At 45.7% G+C, this 15,109-nt stretch overlaps 2 protein-coding genes across 2 annotated transcripts; both read right to left on the bottom strand.

The window, feature by feature from the left end:
- Nucleotides 1–6,997: 6,997 nt before the first annotated feature.
- Nucleotides 6,998–8,023, bottom strand: KRTAP29-1 (keratin associated like protein 29-1). Its single transcript, XM_017880161.1, has one exon. It carries the CDS (start codon nucleotides 8,021–8,023, stop codon nucleotides 6,998–7,000), a length of 1,026 nt encoding a protein of 341 aa, XP_017735650.1.
- A 4,876-nt stretch (nucleotides 8,024–12,899) lies between these two features.
- On the bottom strand, nucleotides 12,900–14,495 carry KRTAP16-1 (keratin associated protein 16-1). The gene is given in 14 exon segments (XM_017880232.1): nucleotides 12,900–13,388; nucleotides 13,390–13,436; nucleotides 13,439–13,454; nucleotides 13,457–13,524; nucleotides 13,527–13,577; nucleotides 13,580–13,610; nucleotides 13,613–13,663; nucleotides 13,665–13,691; nucleotides 13,693–13,734; nucleotides 13,736–13,834; nucleotides 13,836–13,865; nucleotides 13,867–13,920; nucleotides 14,080–14,142; nucleotides 14,145–14,495. Coding segments are annotated over 14 exon segments (1,419 nt in total).
- Between the last annotated feature and the right edge of the window lie 614 nt (nucleotides 14,496–15,109).

The following is a 15,109-nucleotide window of genomic DNA, read 5'->3' as shown; positions in this document are numbered from 1 at the left end:
CGGTGATGCTACAGTGAACATCCGTATGTACACCCCTCTATGGACCTGTGTGAGAATTTTCTGGAAATACACACTCAGGGGCAGGATTGCTGGATCATGCAGCATCACTTATATAATTTACATAAATAGTTTCAGATTGTTCTTTAAAGTGACCAAATAAGCCAACAATGCCATTAGCAATGCAAATTGCTAATGTAAATTTCCACTCCCACCAACACTTGGCATTATATAGCACATGAGTCAGAAAACTATGGCCCATTGATATGGGAGGGGGGCAGGGGGCAGGGGGCAGGGAGTGCTGGGAGAAGAAGACTGGGTCCCTGGCGAGGACTCCACCCCAACTCTGCCCATGGACCTAGGGAACAGGAATTTCTGAATGAATGAGAACAGGCATTTCTGTTTTTGTGTCCAAATGTTGCATTTCCCAAAACCACCCTGGCCCACTGCGCCCTCATCCTGTGCCTAGTGGGAAGAGACACAGGCAGCTGGACATCCAGAGAAACAAACCGGCGGAAGAGCACACCGACAGGCCACGGCAGACGCCAGCAGGCCGACAGGCCATCGACTGGGGAAACCGTGGAGAGTTTGTGGGGGCGGGGTGAGGGGAGCCTGACTGAGCAGCCCAACTCCAGGGAAAACCACCGTCCCACTCCATCCCCCTTCTGGCTCCACCATCTGCTGAGAGCTACTTCCACTCAACAAAACCTTGCACTCATCCTCCAAGCCCATGTGTGATCCGATTCTTCCAGTACACCAAGGCAGGAAACCCTGGGATACAGAAAGCCCTCTGTCCTTGCAATAAGGCAGGGAGTCTAATTGAGCTAACTACCACCACCCACCTATGGAGGGAGGCTAACCTGAAAGAGTACCCTGTACACACATCCACTGGGGCTTCAGCTGTAAACACTCACCCCTAGACGCTGCCGTGGGGTCAGAGCCCCACAGCCTGCCCATCTACACGCTTCCCCTAGAAGTTTGAGCAGCGGGGCACGGAAGAAGCCAGTCATGCCCCCATTGCCATGCCCCATTGCACGCCCTGCGAGGGGAACAAGGAAACTTTTCCCGTTTCACCATGAGCCAGATAGAACCTCAGCCTGTTTTTACAAAGTTTTATTAGAACCCAGCCACACTCATTTGCTTACATATTGTCTATAAATGTAATGATACAATGCAATGGTACAATGGCAAAATTCAGTAGGTGCAACAGAGACCATGTGCCCCACAAAGCCTAAATTACATACTCTCTGCCCTTTACAGAATAAGTTTGCTAGGCTCTGATATAGCACACTATTTTTTGCAAATCTAACACCTGTAAAGTAATATGTAATTGTTATTTTAATTTTGAAATCTCTCAGAAATAATACTTTCGAGAATTCTTTCACAGGCTTTCTTCAGGATTCATCTTCTATGAATTTCCATTCATGTCTCAAGAGAGATTTTGCACAGGGTGTCCACAAAAATGTCATTTCTGGGAGACGTTCCATCCATGGCAATTCCTTTGTGATACCAAGTTCCCTCTCTGCCCTCCTCCTTTTTGTTTCTAATTTTCTTTTTGGACCTCAGATGCAAATAATTTAGTCAATCACATTTCTTATTTTATGGCATACTAAAAATTTTTCCTTCCAAATCTCTTTCCCATCGGTTCCAGAGTTGCAAGAGGCTTTAGTCTTAATCAGTTTGAGAATATTTAGAACCTCACAGAACACATCAACAGACTCACAAGATCATGTAAATAAATGAGCCCTCAGAGGTAAAATAAACTAACTTCTTCCTGTTGTGGATTAGGACATTGGTCTTACATAAGGTCATACAGTAAATAAGTGGCCAGGATGCGACTCAATCCTTCTCCTTTGAGCCATGGTCTAGCGCTTTTTCCTCACCGCCAACATAGAGGTCCTCCTCTGAGTTGCATTTGCAAGTAGGTCATAAGGCAAACACCCATACTCTTGTCCCTCAGTGACCAGAGAGATCACACTGTGAAGTTCCTAATTAGAGATAGAACTGTCCCCTGCACCCTTTGATCGGTGCTTTTCTCAGTGGCAAGTTAGTTGAACCCAGCAGGCACCTAGCTAACCTGCAAGTCCTAGTCTCCCTGCAAAGGAATTGCCAACAGGGAAGTATCTTTATGTAATGGTGGTTCTCGTCTACCACATTCCTGATCACCTTTCCACAGGATACACTTTGACTTGAATGCTAAAGGTTAATGCACTGATTTTTTTTTTTGCTTCTATACAAATAAACTTTCTAACTAGTGATTTAAAGAGAAAGAGTTGGGGGCTGGGAGCGGTGGCTAACGCCTGTAATCCCAACACTTTGGGATTTTTTTTTCTCAAAAAAAAAAAAAGATAGAGAGAGAGAAGGGGTTGGGGATTGGGTGAGTCCTATATTCCATATAAATAACCAAATAAATAATTTATTTTAATTAGGCCCATAACATTTCATCAAAAACTTCTTCCCTGGGATGGAGTAAAACATCATAAGAAAAACAAAGAAAAGATCACACCTACTAGTGCAAAAGGTATGACTTTGGTATGTTGAGGCACCAGAATAGGAAAAGCTGCAAGTTTCTGGGGAAGTTATCTCTATACAGAGCCCACCCTCCACACCTGACATCATGCCCCTCCCTTCCACTCAGGTCCCAGCTCAGCCTATGCACAGACAGTATGGACCTTGATGTCTTATTATTCCAGGGCTCTTTTGGTTAGTTTTCCTTCATCTATAAGGATTTTTTTAGAATGTCCCACACATACTGGCAAGACCTATTTAACTACTGAGAACCACAAACCACAGTGATTGAGAGGATTGAAACAAGAGATGCTCAGCCAGTGAGCATCAGGTAAGTTTATGAGCAGATCCTAAGGTCCCTCCTCAGGCTGGGGAGAAGTCCCGATCTAGGAGAAAGTCAGGGCACTGGTCATCAAGACATAAGGACAGAAGCCCAATCATTTAAACTGGGACAGGAGTCATCCAAAAGGCAGGGGGGCAGAAGGGGGTGATATCAGCTGGGCCAGTTAGATGGGGAAGGCTAAAATGCTAAAATCAGTCTTTTAGTGCTCTTTACTCAGATTTGGCTAGGCATGTTTTATAGGCAATTATAAATCATGGAGCAAACAAATCAACTTAAGTGCAGCCATATAACTAAATTGAAATGTAGTGTGTGTGTGTGTGTGCATGTGTGTCTGAGTGTGTGAGTGCATGTGTATGCATGCATGTATGTGTGTGTGTGTGTGGGTAGAAAAGGTACTGAAGGCAATAGCCATACATAGTTAGACATAAAGGAAAATACCCATCAGAAAACTAGAACAGATCTAGCTACTTGAACTGTTGAAATGATAAGCCCACCTGTATCTAGGGATTCAAGAAGCAGAATTACCAATGCTGACATTAGTCAATTCAACTACGGGTAGAAATTCTCCACCTAGACACTTCCATGTTCAGATGCTAGATTTTGTTCTTATGGCCATCCCCCTCTTTTTTGACCCAGAATCTTCTTTCATGACTGTGACCCTTGTGATTCTGAAACTGGGGATAGAACCACTAATAATCTCTCTACAGCTCCAAAGTATACATCAGTGACAAAAAAAAAATGTGAACTATGAAGATTTGTGTTCTAGTTACTAAATTATTGCTGCTCACCTACAAATACACCCTTCATTGCCTGCTCTATGATAATACAGAGGGATCCTACGAATATTTCTCCTTGGCCAGCTGACACAATGTTAAGCTTTGTCAATAGAAAGGACTGGAAAGACACTGGAGGAAAGAGGTATTCTCTCCCTGGCTTCTGTGTTCTTCACCAGGCACAGGCAGCACATGTGGATTCATGGTGACCAAGTCTTGCAATGCACGTGGCTTTCCACAGAGCAAATTTCCAGCAAGTCCACCAGTGTGGCATCTCAGCAAACCTCACCACCATCCAGTGAGTCACAGCTGTGTTCTCTCCAACACAGTCTGGACTTCAGCCTGGGGGTGAGGGTGGGGAATTATCTTCCTATCTCAGACCTAGGAGCAGTAACAGATTTTAATATCTGCTATTTCTGTATTTTTTAGTGTTCTCTTTATCTCCCACTAGCCAGTCCCCCTTTATCTCAATCCCCTGTAATAGTTAATAATTCTTTATATTAACCATCCCTGTACAAATTAATATATGGATTTTTCTCCCCCTGATTAGACTCTGACTGATAAAGAATTGGTACTGGGAATGGTACCAGGAAAAAAAATCTTCCGTAAAGATAGGATTTGGAGATTGATTTGGTCATACCCGTGGACTTGAGCACAGTGCTAAGATTCTTGCCAGTGGGAAATGAAATGAAAATAATCCATGGCATGGTGTAGCATCATGATTCATCAAGCCGTCACTTGTGATTAATTGTGGCGAGGTACCAATCAAGTCAAGTGTCATGATAGTCAAATGGCCACTTGACCCTCATGGCTGTAATGATGACTGTAAGGACTCAGGTGGTGTATCATTTTGGGTGCTTTTCAGTGCTGGCAGAAAGAAAATCTTGGGCCCAAGTCATTTAACCCTGAGTTCAAGTCATCATCTAGAGTTTCCATGACAACCCTAAAGGAATCACTTATTTCTTATAGCCACAGGGCCAAGATTTCTGAAAATCAAACACAACATTTATTTGTGTGAGAGTCACTCTGAACCTCCCTTACAGTGGAAACAAGTAAACTGACCCTCCACTGTCTTGAGAAGAGTGGCGTGCCCTTATTGAAAATCCTGTGATAACCTCAGCTGGAGTGGCCTTGAAACAGGATGCTTGCTCTCCTTAGAATCCATCACAACCACCACTGTTGCCACGAGATTCATAACTAGAGTCAAATTTCAACATACTCTAAGTGGACAGGAGCATGCTACAACCCAGGAGAAACTTGCTTACACACCAAAAGACTTGCAAGATTTTACTAATACATATCTGCAGAAACCTACAAGAACATGTACAAAAAATAGACTTTTAAAGGTCTAGACCAAGGAACGAGGAATATAACACTAGATTGATCCAAATTTGTTGATGTGATTGCACTCACTAGAGATTTCAGATTTATCACATTTAACCATGCAACTGTAGGCGGCTAAAATAGCTTGTTTAATGTACTGAAACTTGAACTCAACAGTGATCTACATGTAATGAGGCTGAGATGCCAGAACTTCTCTAGCATGATGCGGAGGAGAGAGGCCAAAGGCACAGGGAAAGAGAACATTAGACTGCATTTACCATACACAGTCTGCACCCCACAACTATGTTCCACATAAAAGCCTAGAAGACACCCCCTTCATTGAGAAATACATCAACAAGAGGAGTCCTTGAACAGCTTTGTGTTAGTTAGCTCTTCACTGTAGGCCAGATGGTAGGGGCTGACCTCCTCAAAATGGACTCCCTGGTATCAGAGGGGAGTAGGAAATCCCAGAGCAGCAGAGAAAAGTTAGCAGTACTTACCCACCCCAAAAGATAAGGTAGGCACATCTACTGGGAAGGACAGGAGGAGCATACCAACCATCGAAGTACCTTGGCCTACAGGGCTCTTTGGCAGTGGCTCATTGATCACAGCATCCCTAGAAACAAAATGTATAGGTGGCCTATTAGAGCATAACTTGGTCTACTCAACAAACTTAGGGCCTGGTAGCCAAACATTATGACTTGAGTTGTCGCAGTAGAGGGTCATGACCTTTCATGCAATTTTAGATCTAAATTATTTCACAGACACAGAACTCCTTGATTACAGGAGAGGCTGAATCCCCTGGAGGAAAGACCCTGTGCCATTGCTGCAAGAAAACACTGTAAATCTTCCTCTAAGATTTCCCCAAAAGAAAATCAGCCTACCCATTTACATTCCCTTCAACTAATTGTTCTTAAAACTGTCTCTTAAAGTGTCAAAAAAGCAGCAAACAAACAAACTGACAAAAAAATTCTAAAGAGTTTTTAATTCTATTTAAATTGGTGACTAGGTAAATTGATCATTAGAATGAATCTTGGCCGAGCGTGGTGGTTCATGCCTGTAATCACAGCACTTTGGGAGGCCAAGGTGGGCAGATCACCTGAGGTCAGGAGTTTGAGACCAGCCTGATCAACATGGAGAAATCCTGTCTCTACTAAAAAAAAAAAAATTTCGAAAATTAGCTGGCGTGGTGACACATGCCTGTAATCCAAGCTACTCGGGAGGCAGAGGCAGGAGAATTGCTTGAATCTGGGAGGTGGAGGTTGCGGTGAGCTGAGATCACGCCATTGCCCTCCAGCCTGGGCAATAAGAGTAAAAACCCCATCTCAAAAAAAAAAAAAAAAAATTGAATTAACCCTAAGCAATTCTCCATGGCCAATACCTCATGTTTGTTTTCCTCTGTGGCTTTCCAGAACCATTTTTGCTGTTGACTTCCTGTCTACTCACTGTGGGGAAAGTGAGCCCACTCAACTCAAAAGAACTCTTGGTGCTGAAAATTTTGGAAGCCAGTGAACTGTTCGCCCTTACTCTCATCCAGCTGGAGAATCTATAATCCTAGACACCAGCTACCCTTGCAGACCAATGCAGACCCACTGACTTAGATGACTCAAGCTCACTGTGCTCAAATGTGACCTGAAGGAAATCTCCATAGGGTGTGCGTAGGAATGAAAGCACTCCAAGAGTCTTATTTATCATACTTAACCAGTCACATTTTTATTAGCAGCTGGCAGCAAAGGCGTCTTCTGAAAGACCAGGCAGCATCAAGAAAGATAAACAAGAGAGGATTTGCTGAAGTGAAATGAATTGACATCATCAGGAAATGCAAGCAGCAGTGTGGTAGTCCATGGTTGCTGAAAGGTTATTCTTGGTTAAGAAAGATCTCTTTGTGCCTGGACAATTTCCCTGGTCAGCACCTGGAGAGAATGTGGAGGTAGACTCACGGTAAAGTCAGAAAGCAGGCAGCATTTGTACTCGGTGGGAGGCAGGCACCCAGGGATGGCTATGCATTTATAGACAGCGGCAGACCCTCAGAGGAGGTGTGAAGAGTGCTCCATTAACGAAGTGTTGCCTTGCAGAAGCTGGACTCACAGCTGGGTTGGCATGAAGTTGGCAAGCAATTGGAGGCACCACTGGGTGATGTGCCTAAACCAGTCACACAGCAAGCTGATTTGCAGCCACTCTGGTTATAGGAAGTGGGTCCATCACAAGTTGGTTGGCCAGAAATCATAGTGTCACAGGAAGCTGGTTTGCAACAGTCCTTTGTGGAACAAGGGACCTGGCAGTTAGCCACTGGCTGGTAGATGAAGCATGTGGAAGCAGCCGGTTGGCAGTGAAGTGGCTGGCAAAGGGAAGGCACGCAGCAAGTAGTATTGCAAGAACTGAACACACAAGTCGATGGCTGGCAGGAAACAGGCATGTAGAGGGCTGATTGGCAAGGCTTGAAAATGTAGCAGATGGGTTGATAATAAGTTGATTTACAGGGCTGGCCTTCACCACTGACGGGTTGACATGAACTTCCTTGGCACCAAGTTGTTTGGCATGGACTAACTGTACAGACAGTTGGTAGGCAAGAAGTTTCCGGACAGGAGGTCACTTCAGAGCAGGATGGCTGGCAGGATCCAGCATCACAGCAGACTGATTGGCCACAAGCTGCCTGATATGATCCAGACATGCAGACAGGTTCCTGGCAGGAGTTTTGCTGGCAGGGACTGGCATTGCAGCACTTTTCCTGACAACAAGTAGATTCCGAGCAGGATGGCTGACATGAGCTAACCAGACAAGGAGGCTGACCAGTGCCAGACTGATAGCAGGCTGCGTGGGAGCACATAGGTTGGCAAACAAAACCCACACAAGACGTTGCTGGGAGGCAGGTAGGTTGACACGAAGCAGGATCACAGCCACTTGGGGCACCAATGCATGGCTGACAGCTTTCTTGGCATGTGACCAGTTGCCACGTTCTGCTGTGGCAGGAACTAGGCAAACAGAGAGCATGCCGAAAGTCGCTTCTAATTGGGTATGTGGTGATGGCGGGCACAGCTGGAATGGCTGTGGTGCTTCCAGGACAACAGCTGTCTGCCATGGTGCTGGTGCTGACCGAAATCTGGGAAGTCGCAAGCTCAGTATACCTGCATTTGAAAGACATCCGATACAGAGGGGCTTTTATAGTCCTTCACTAGGGGTGCTGGCACGACATGCAGCATCTTTCCTTGTTATTGTTTTTAGTCACTTGCATGCAAACATCTGATTAACAGGCTTCAGGAGCCTGGGAGATGTTGCTCCAACTTTGAAAATGTGTCTGTTGAGTCGGGAGTTCTGCACTGCATTTGGATTCGTTGACACGGCGCCTGCTCTTGGATGAGCTGTCTCTTTTACAGGTTGCTCCCCAGCCTTACTGAAGCAGGCCTTTCCTGGCACTAACCTTTCATCAGGAGGCCTCTACCAAGCCAGAGCAGCCCTGCTCTTCCTCCAGGAATGCAGCTTTGCGCCATTCAATCAGAAATGAAGCCTTGACCCAGTTTGGGGAGGGGGTGTCAAGAAGGGAAATGGAAAATTAGTCCATGGAACCCAGGGACACTTAAGTGCCTCCACCTCTTTTTAAAACCTTCCCATTTAGCGTTCCTGAAACTTGTTTACTGTACTATTACTAATAATAACAACAGAAATGGCTTTCATTTATTACATAGTTACTAGACCAAGCCCTTGACTGCATTTTTCATTGGATCCTCACAATGACTTTAGTAAGTATAATTGTTATCACTATGTTAGAAGTGGCAAAAAAAAAAAAAAGTAATAAAGAAGAAACCAGGTTTAAAACGAAGTTAATATTAAAATGTAAAACTTCATTGGCCTTTTAGGAAGCCTAAAATCTCCCCAAATTGGTTCCTCTCAATATTCGTTTAGAACAGAAAAGAAAAAACCGGAAGAAGTGGCAAAACTAACTCACAGATTTTAAATCATGTTCCCCAAATTATGCAAACGATAAGGCATAGAAACAAAATTCAAACCTAGCTTTGTCTGACCGCCAGACCCCTGATCTTAACCACCTATTAGACCCCCTGACTCTGGGGAGGCAGGGAGAGGGCGACACTGATATAGTGGCTGCAGGCTGACACTCCTATGGCAGCAGGCCGGCTCGTGGGCAGGTTGCCCAGGCCCCATCCTGGGGATCCTCCGCCCATTCCAGTGACTGTAATCAGCAACTAGACCGCACTGGTGTGAGTACTTACCTCTGCTTATCAATACACTCAAACACAGTCTTTTAATTTTGGAAATTTTAAAAACTGCGAAATGTTTCATCAAGAAGGATCAAACCCACCCTAGGGCATCAACAGCATATGAATTCTATACAAATAAAAACACAACAGCCAGAAGTGATAATAAAAAAAAAATCACTGAAAAGTGGTGTTAATGTTAAAACAATCGCTTCCAAGGGGAATTCATGAGGGAATTTCTTGGCCCTTCTGTTTTTCCTCTGGGCTTGTCCTGGCTCCACATCACCAGCCAGGTCCAGTGTTCTACACCAGCTAACGTCCTGGCCTGGTTCATGCTGGAGGCGCATGACAGAGTGGAATGATCACAGTGTGAGGAGCCAGATGGGGCTGGCCTTGATTTCTGGGTCTGCCACTAACTCAGTCTGTTGGATGTGTTAGCTAATTACCTAAGTCTTCAAAGTATGGCGATTTCATCAACTGCACTGCCGTGTCTCAGATTCGTTTTTTGTGGGTGTTTGTTTGTTTTGGTTGCTTCACAAATTATTGAAAATACTGGAAATGCTGGAGGGTACTTTGCAAACCCCCAGCCACAAAATGCCTTCTCCTTGGCACCCTCCTCACCCTCATTTTAAAAGAAGAGAAACGTTTTGATCAGAACAATGTCTGGAAAACCTTCTCCCCTGTCTTTGAAACACCTTTTTCCCCACAATTGGTTTCTATGTCACACCATGGGTCATTTCTTTTGCCCTCCTTCTTGTCTCTATTCATGTTGGCATCTTTCAATCTGCAGGAATCCATGCACTGTGTTTTATTGCTGAATATTTACACCCCAAAGCTCTTCATCTTCCCAAAGGAAGTATTTAATACTTTCAGTCTTACCAAATATGTCAATCAAAATGGGAACATGAGTATAAATGAAAAATCACATCATCTTCAGTCCAGTTTCCTATACCACTTTTATAGTTTTAAAGCAATCCATTCTACATCTGTTTTTCTCTAAGTGATTCTGCTCTTGTTTTCTTTCCTCCTAAAGAAACCTCTCCATCGCAAGAACAGCTGTCTTGCTGTAGTTCAAGGCACTAAAAACACCCAATGTATCAACAAAGACACGTTGTGACCACATTGAGAAATATGATGATCCACACAGAACCTAGGCTTTGGAAAGAATTGGGTTTTAGTCATTTGCATGTTACTTGTTAGCCACGACAATCGTGAATTTTATCACTCCCTTTATATATATGTGTGTGTGTGTATATATATGTTTGTGTATGTGCGTATGTGTATAAATGCATGTATACTCATACATATGTGTGCCTGCGGTTTTTGAACAATACACTCACGTATGAGTGTGTGTGTATATATATATATATACACATTATATTAATATACATAAATATATACACACACGTATGGTTTTCTGGAGCTTGTTTATATCAATCAACATTATGTTGGTAAGATTCGCCCATGCTATTGCATGTCACCATGTCCAGTCATTTTCACAGTATGATATCCCATTGTGTGAATATACTACAATTTACTTATCCATGGATGGGCATTTGGATTGTTTGTCCTTCAAATTCTGCATCTTATGTACAGGGAAAAAATAGGAGAGAATACATATTACTTCACAGAATTGCTGTAATCCATATGAAATACTTAGTCCAGTGCTTGGTACAGAGGTTCAAAACCCTAGCCAACTCCTCTCTCTCTCTCTTTGTGTTTTTTTGTTTGTTTGTTTGTTTGTTTAGACGGAGTCTCTCTCTGTCACCCAGGTTGGAGTGCAATGGCGCAATCTTGGCTCACTGCAACCTCCTCCTCCCGGGTTCAAGCAATTCTCCTGCCTCAATCTCCTAGTAACTGGGACTGCAGGTGTGCGCCTCCACAACCAGCTAATTTTTGTATTTTTAGTAGAGGTGGGGTTTCACCATGTTGGCCAGGCTGGTTTTGAACTCCTGACCTCAGATGATTTGCCCACCTGGGCCTCCCAAAGTGCTGGGATTACAGGCATTAGCCACAGCATCCGGCTGGCCAGCTCCCCTCTTGACTCTGGAAGGAGACAATGTTAAATCCCAATGGCTTGATGAGACAGTAACTTCAACATCAATGTGGTAAGTTTTGCTTTTGACTTTCTCCCTCTGCCATAGTCTGACCCAGTGATTCTCAAGCAGGGGTGATTTTTGCACTCCCAGGCAATGTTTGGCAATGTCTAGAGACGTTTGTGATCATCACCCTGAAGGGATGCTACTAGAATCTGGTTCATAGAGGCCAGCGATGCTGCTTAACATCCTACAATTCACAGGACAGCTATTACAACAAAGAATCACCCAGCCCAAAATGTCAATAACGCTGGAGTTGAGAAGCCCTGGTCGACCCTCACACTGTGCTCTTGATGACTCAACCTGCACCTTGAGGACAAGGAATAGGCCTCCATTCTGTGCACTAAGTGTAGGAAGTGACTGCTTTGAAGAGACTCTGTCCTTGGAGATTGTAAGATATGGAATTTATCCTATGAGTGTCTTGGAGGAACTAGGAGAACATAAACAAAATTCTCACACAAGAAATCCAAGTTACCCAACCTTCTTTGCTGTAAGTATGGTCTCTGATCTCCACTTATTTTTCTTCCACTGTGGACCCAAAAACAATTGGCTTCCTTTCCTCCCCAGCCTCTCTATATCCAGAACCATGTTCTTCCATTGAGTTCTCCACACCAAGGCCAGAGGGATGTTCCAAAACCCAGTGCTCTTCCTGTCACCTCCCTGCATGCAGCCCCTTGATGCCTTCATGTCAGTCCTGCATCAAATCCAAACACCTCTGTCTAGCATGCAAGGCCCAACATAGCAGATTACTGTCTACAATCTGACCTCGTGGCTCATTCCTCGAAGAACAACTCTGCCCACGCCTCATCTAATGAACAATTTGCTCTCAAGCCCCATTCACTTGTACGTGTCTCCTTTGCCTAGAAAACTTTTCCTTTCCTGTTTGTAGCTGGTTAATTCCTGCTCATACTGAAAGACTCAATGCCAGTATCACATTCTCCAATAATTCTTTCCTTGTTCCCCCACCACGCTCTGCTGAGTTCATGGTGCTCTGTGCTTATCTCCGAGTACTTGGCACAAAGGAATGTCATAATTGCTGCCCACCAGAGAGTGCGCTTCTTGAGAGCAAAGACTGAGACTTCTGTTTATCCTTAGAGCTAAACACAATCCCTGGCACCTAGCTGCTATCTAATTATGCCTGAGGGATGGGTGGCTGGATGGATGGTTGAATGAAGCTGCTGTCGAAGAAGAAGCAAGTCACTGATGAGACTATGGCATTAATGGAAGAGCAAGGAGAACAGCAAGTCGCTTCAGCTTAACCACCTTTATTGGACAGTTACATGTTTTACCTGATTGGAGAAGTCCCTAAGGAACACAAGCATGCATAGCAAGGGAGCACATACATGGTGACAGAAAATACTACATGCAGGAAAGAGACCTGAGATGATATGGCAAAGTGGTTCTTCTCAGCTTAATTGCAGCAGAAGACAAGAACCTGGAATGTCTCCCTCTCACTGTCCAGAAGGCCTTCATTTCGGTGATCAGGATACTGACATTTCTGATGAGTTCTTTGAGGTGTAAGCAGATGGTGAGTAACAATGCAGAAAGAAAGAGCTCTTAGCTAAGTCATAATGAACTTTGGGGAGGACAGTGTAGTTTTGTCTCTAGCTGGTGGCTTGCTTTGCAAGAATTGGGGGCTGAAGCCGGTTTAGCAGTTGGCAGGCTTGCTGGCAGCAGGCTGAGCTGCTGCAGCCTCACGGTTGGTTGGGCTGATGGGTTTGGCCTCAGTGGGCTGGCAGGGACCTTCTTCTGAGACATCCGCCTTGCAGGGGGTTGAGTCAACACAATCCACTTGGCTGGAAGTGGATTTTTTGCAATCCCGTTTGCAAGAGTCGGACTCAGTGCAAGATGGGCGGAAGCAGACTGGGCGGTAAGAGTAGGAAGTGACACAGGCTGGGCGGCGCAGGATGGAGTAGCATGGGCGGTAACAAGAGGGACGGTAGGAGATGGATGTCACATACGGCTGCCTATAGGTGAAGAGTCCAGAGCAGATTGGACGGCAGATTGGACGGGAGACCGGGCGGTAGGAAACCGTAGCACTGCAAGGCCGTTTGCTGGAACTGGGTATGTAGAAGTCCCTAGGACAGTTGGTTGGCAGATGGCCAGATGCAGAAGACCCTGGACGGCAGGAAAGAGCTTCGGGCAGGAGGAGGAGGGCAGGAAACTGGCTCAGGGCAGACGAACGACAGCGCTTGACCACATAGCCCAAGTAGGTTGGCATGGACTGGGCACACAGACAGTTGCTGAGCAGGGCTGGGCTTCAGAGCAAGATGTTGCCAGATACTTGAGACACAACAGAAGCACTCTTGGCACGTGCTGGGGACAAAGATGGCTCGCACGGCCTCTGAACACAGCAGATCAAGGGCGGAGGCAAACTGGCTCACAGACCAGAGCCACACAGGTAGCTGGCGGGCTGGCAGATGCTAGACTCTGAGCAAGACTGGCTCACAATCGGCTGGGGTCCAGCAGACAGCCTGGCAGCCAACTGGTCACAGAGCCAGGTAGTGTCGGGCCGACTGGCTGACAGCAGGCAGGCTCACAGACCACAGGTTGAGGGAACTAGCAGGGTGCAGAACAGCTGAACAGCGCTGGGCTCACAGACAACTGGCTGGCAGCCAGCTGGATTTGCAGAGCCGACAAGGCTGGCAGAAGTGCGGCACACAGTAGGACTGCGTTGGCAGAAGTGGGCCTCAGAGCATACAGGTTTGGCAGCAGCTGCTCACAGAGCAAGAAGGCTCACAAAGGAAGGCTCACAAATAGCAGCGCCTCACAGACCAGGCGTTGGCAGCCAGCCTGCCCTCACGGAGCAAGAAGGCTCACAGAATAGCAGGCTCACAGCACACAGTTGAGCCACAGCTGCTCACGGCAGCAGAAGGCTCACAAATGGTGGCCCCTCGAAGCACAAACAAAGGTTTGGCAGCCGAGCCCTCACGGAGCAAGAAGGCTCACACGGGTTGGTGGCCTCACAGCACACGGTGGCAGGCAGCTGCTCACGGATCAAGAAGCTCACAAATGGCAGCTCACAGCACAGGGGTTGGGCACAGCTGCTCACAGGACAGGAGGGTTGACAGCACTGTGGCCCACAGCTGGATGATCCGCAGCTATCTTGACAAGTCACCAGCTGCCATGTCTGGCTCTGGCAGGAACTGGGCAGGCAGATGGGGCCTCCACAGCTCACCTCGGTGGAGCAGAGAGAGATGGCTGGCACGGAGAAGCATTTCCTAGAACAGCAACTACCAGACATGGTGGAGGTGGCCGTGCTTCCTTGTGCTGAGTGCTGAGTGGTCGCTGCCGGACTGTGACAGCTCCCTGAGGCCCTCACTTTTATATCCCCTCACTGGCGTGTTCTGTTTGGGACTCCTGCATCTTTTCCTCATTGTTGTTTGGGCCAGTTTGCAGAGGAACATCTTATTATACCACCTTTTGTTGATCTGGAAGCTGTTTATCTACCCATAAAGAAGCTGTTTATTTATTGATGTGCTAAATTTGGAATCCTCAGAGCTACAAGTATTCTTGGAAGAAGCACCCTCACCTCCAAACTGGATGATCTGTGTTTCTGAGCATTGTGAACAGGGAAAGAAGAATGAAACTTATAATTTATCCACCTTCTAGTCTTCCACACCAGGCCCTGGGTTGGGTTCAAAGGATGCCACAGGAATAAGACCTATTCACCCATTCTCTTGGATCTTGCTGTCTAGTGGGCAGATAAGTGTGCAGACAAACTCACTGCATAACAATGATAAGTTCAACAATAGACATAAAGAGATTAATTGAGAGGAGAGGTGATGAATTCAGTTGGGAGAAGAACAACTGGACTGGATTTTAAATGACTGCACCTCACAGCAATGATCTTACTTA

The sequence above is a fragment of the Rhinopithecus bieti genome, unplaced genomic scaffold (genome assembly GCF_001698545.2).
Source record: "Rhinopithecus bieti isolate Rb0 unplaced genomic scaffold, ASM169854v2 scaffold_11744, whole genome shotgun sequence".
Classification (NCBI taxonomy): Eukaryota; Metazoa; Chordata; class Mammalia; order Primates; family Cercopithecidae; genus Rhinopithecus; species Rhinopithecus bieti.
The sequence above is the reverse complement of the archived record's forward strand: the minus strand, read 5'-3'. Positions and strand labels throughout refer to the sequence as shown.

Excerpts from the sequence above, each read along its gene's own strand:
- KRTAP29-1 (XM_017880161.1), bottom strand. The coding sequence starts at position 8,023 with ATGGCAGACAGCTGTTGTCCTGGAAGCACCACAGCCATTCCAGCTGTG.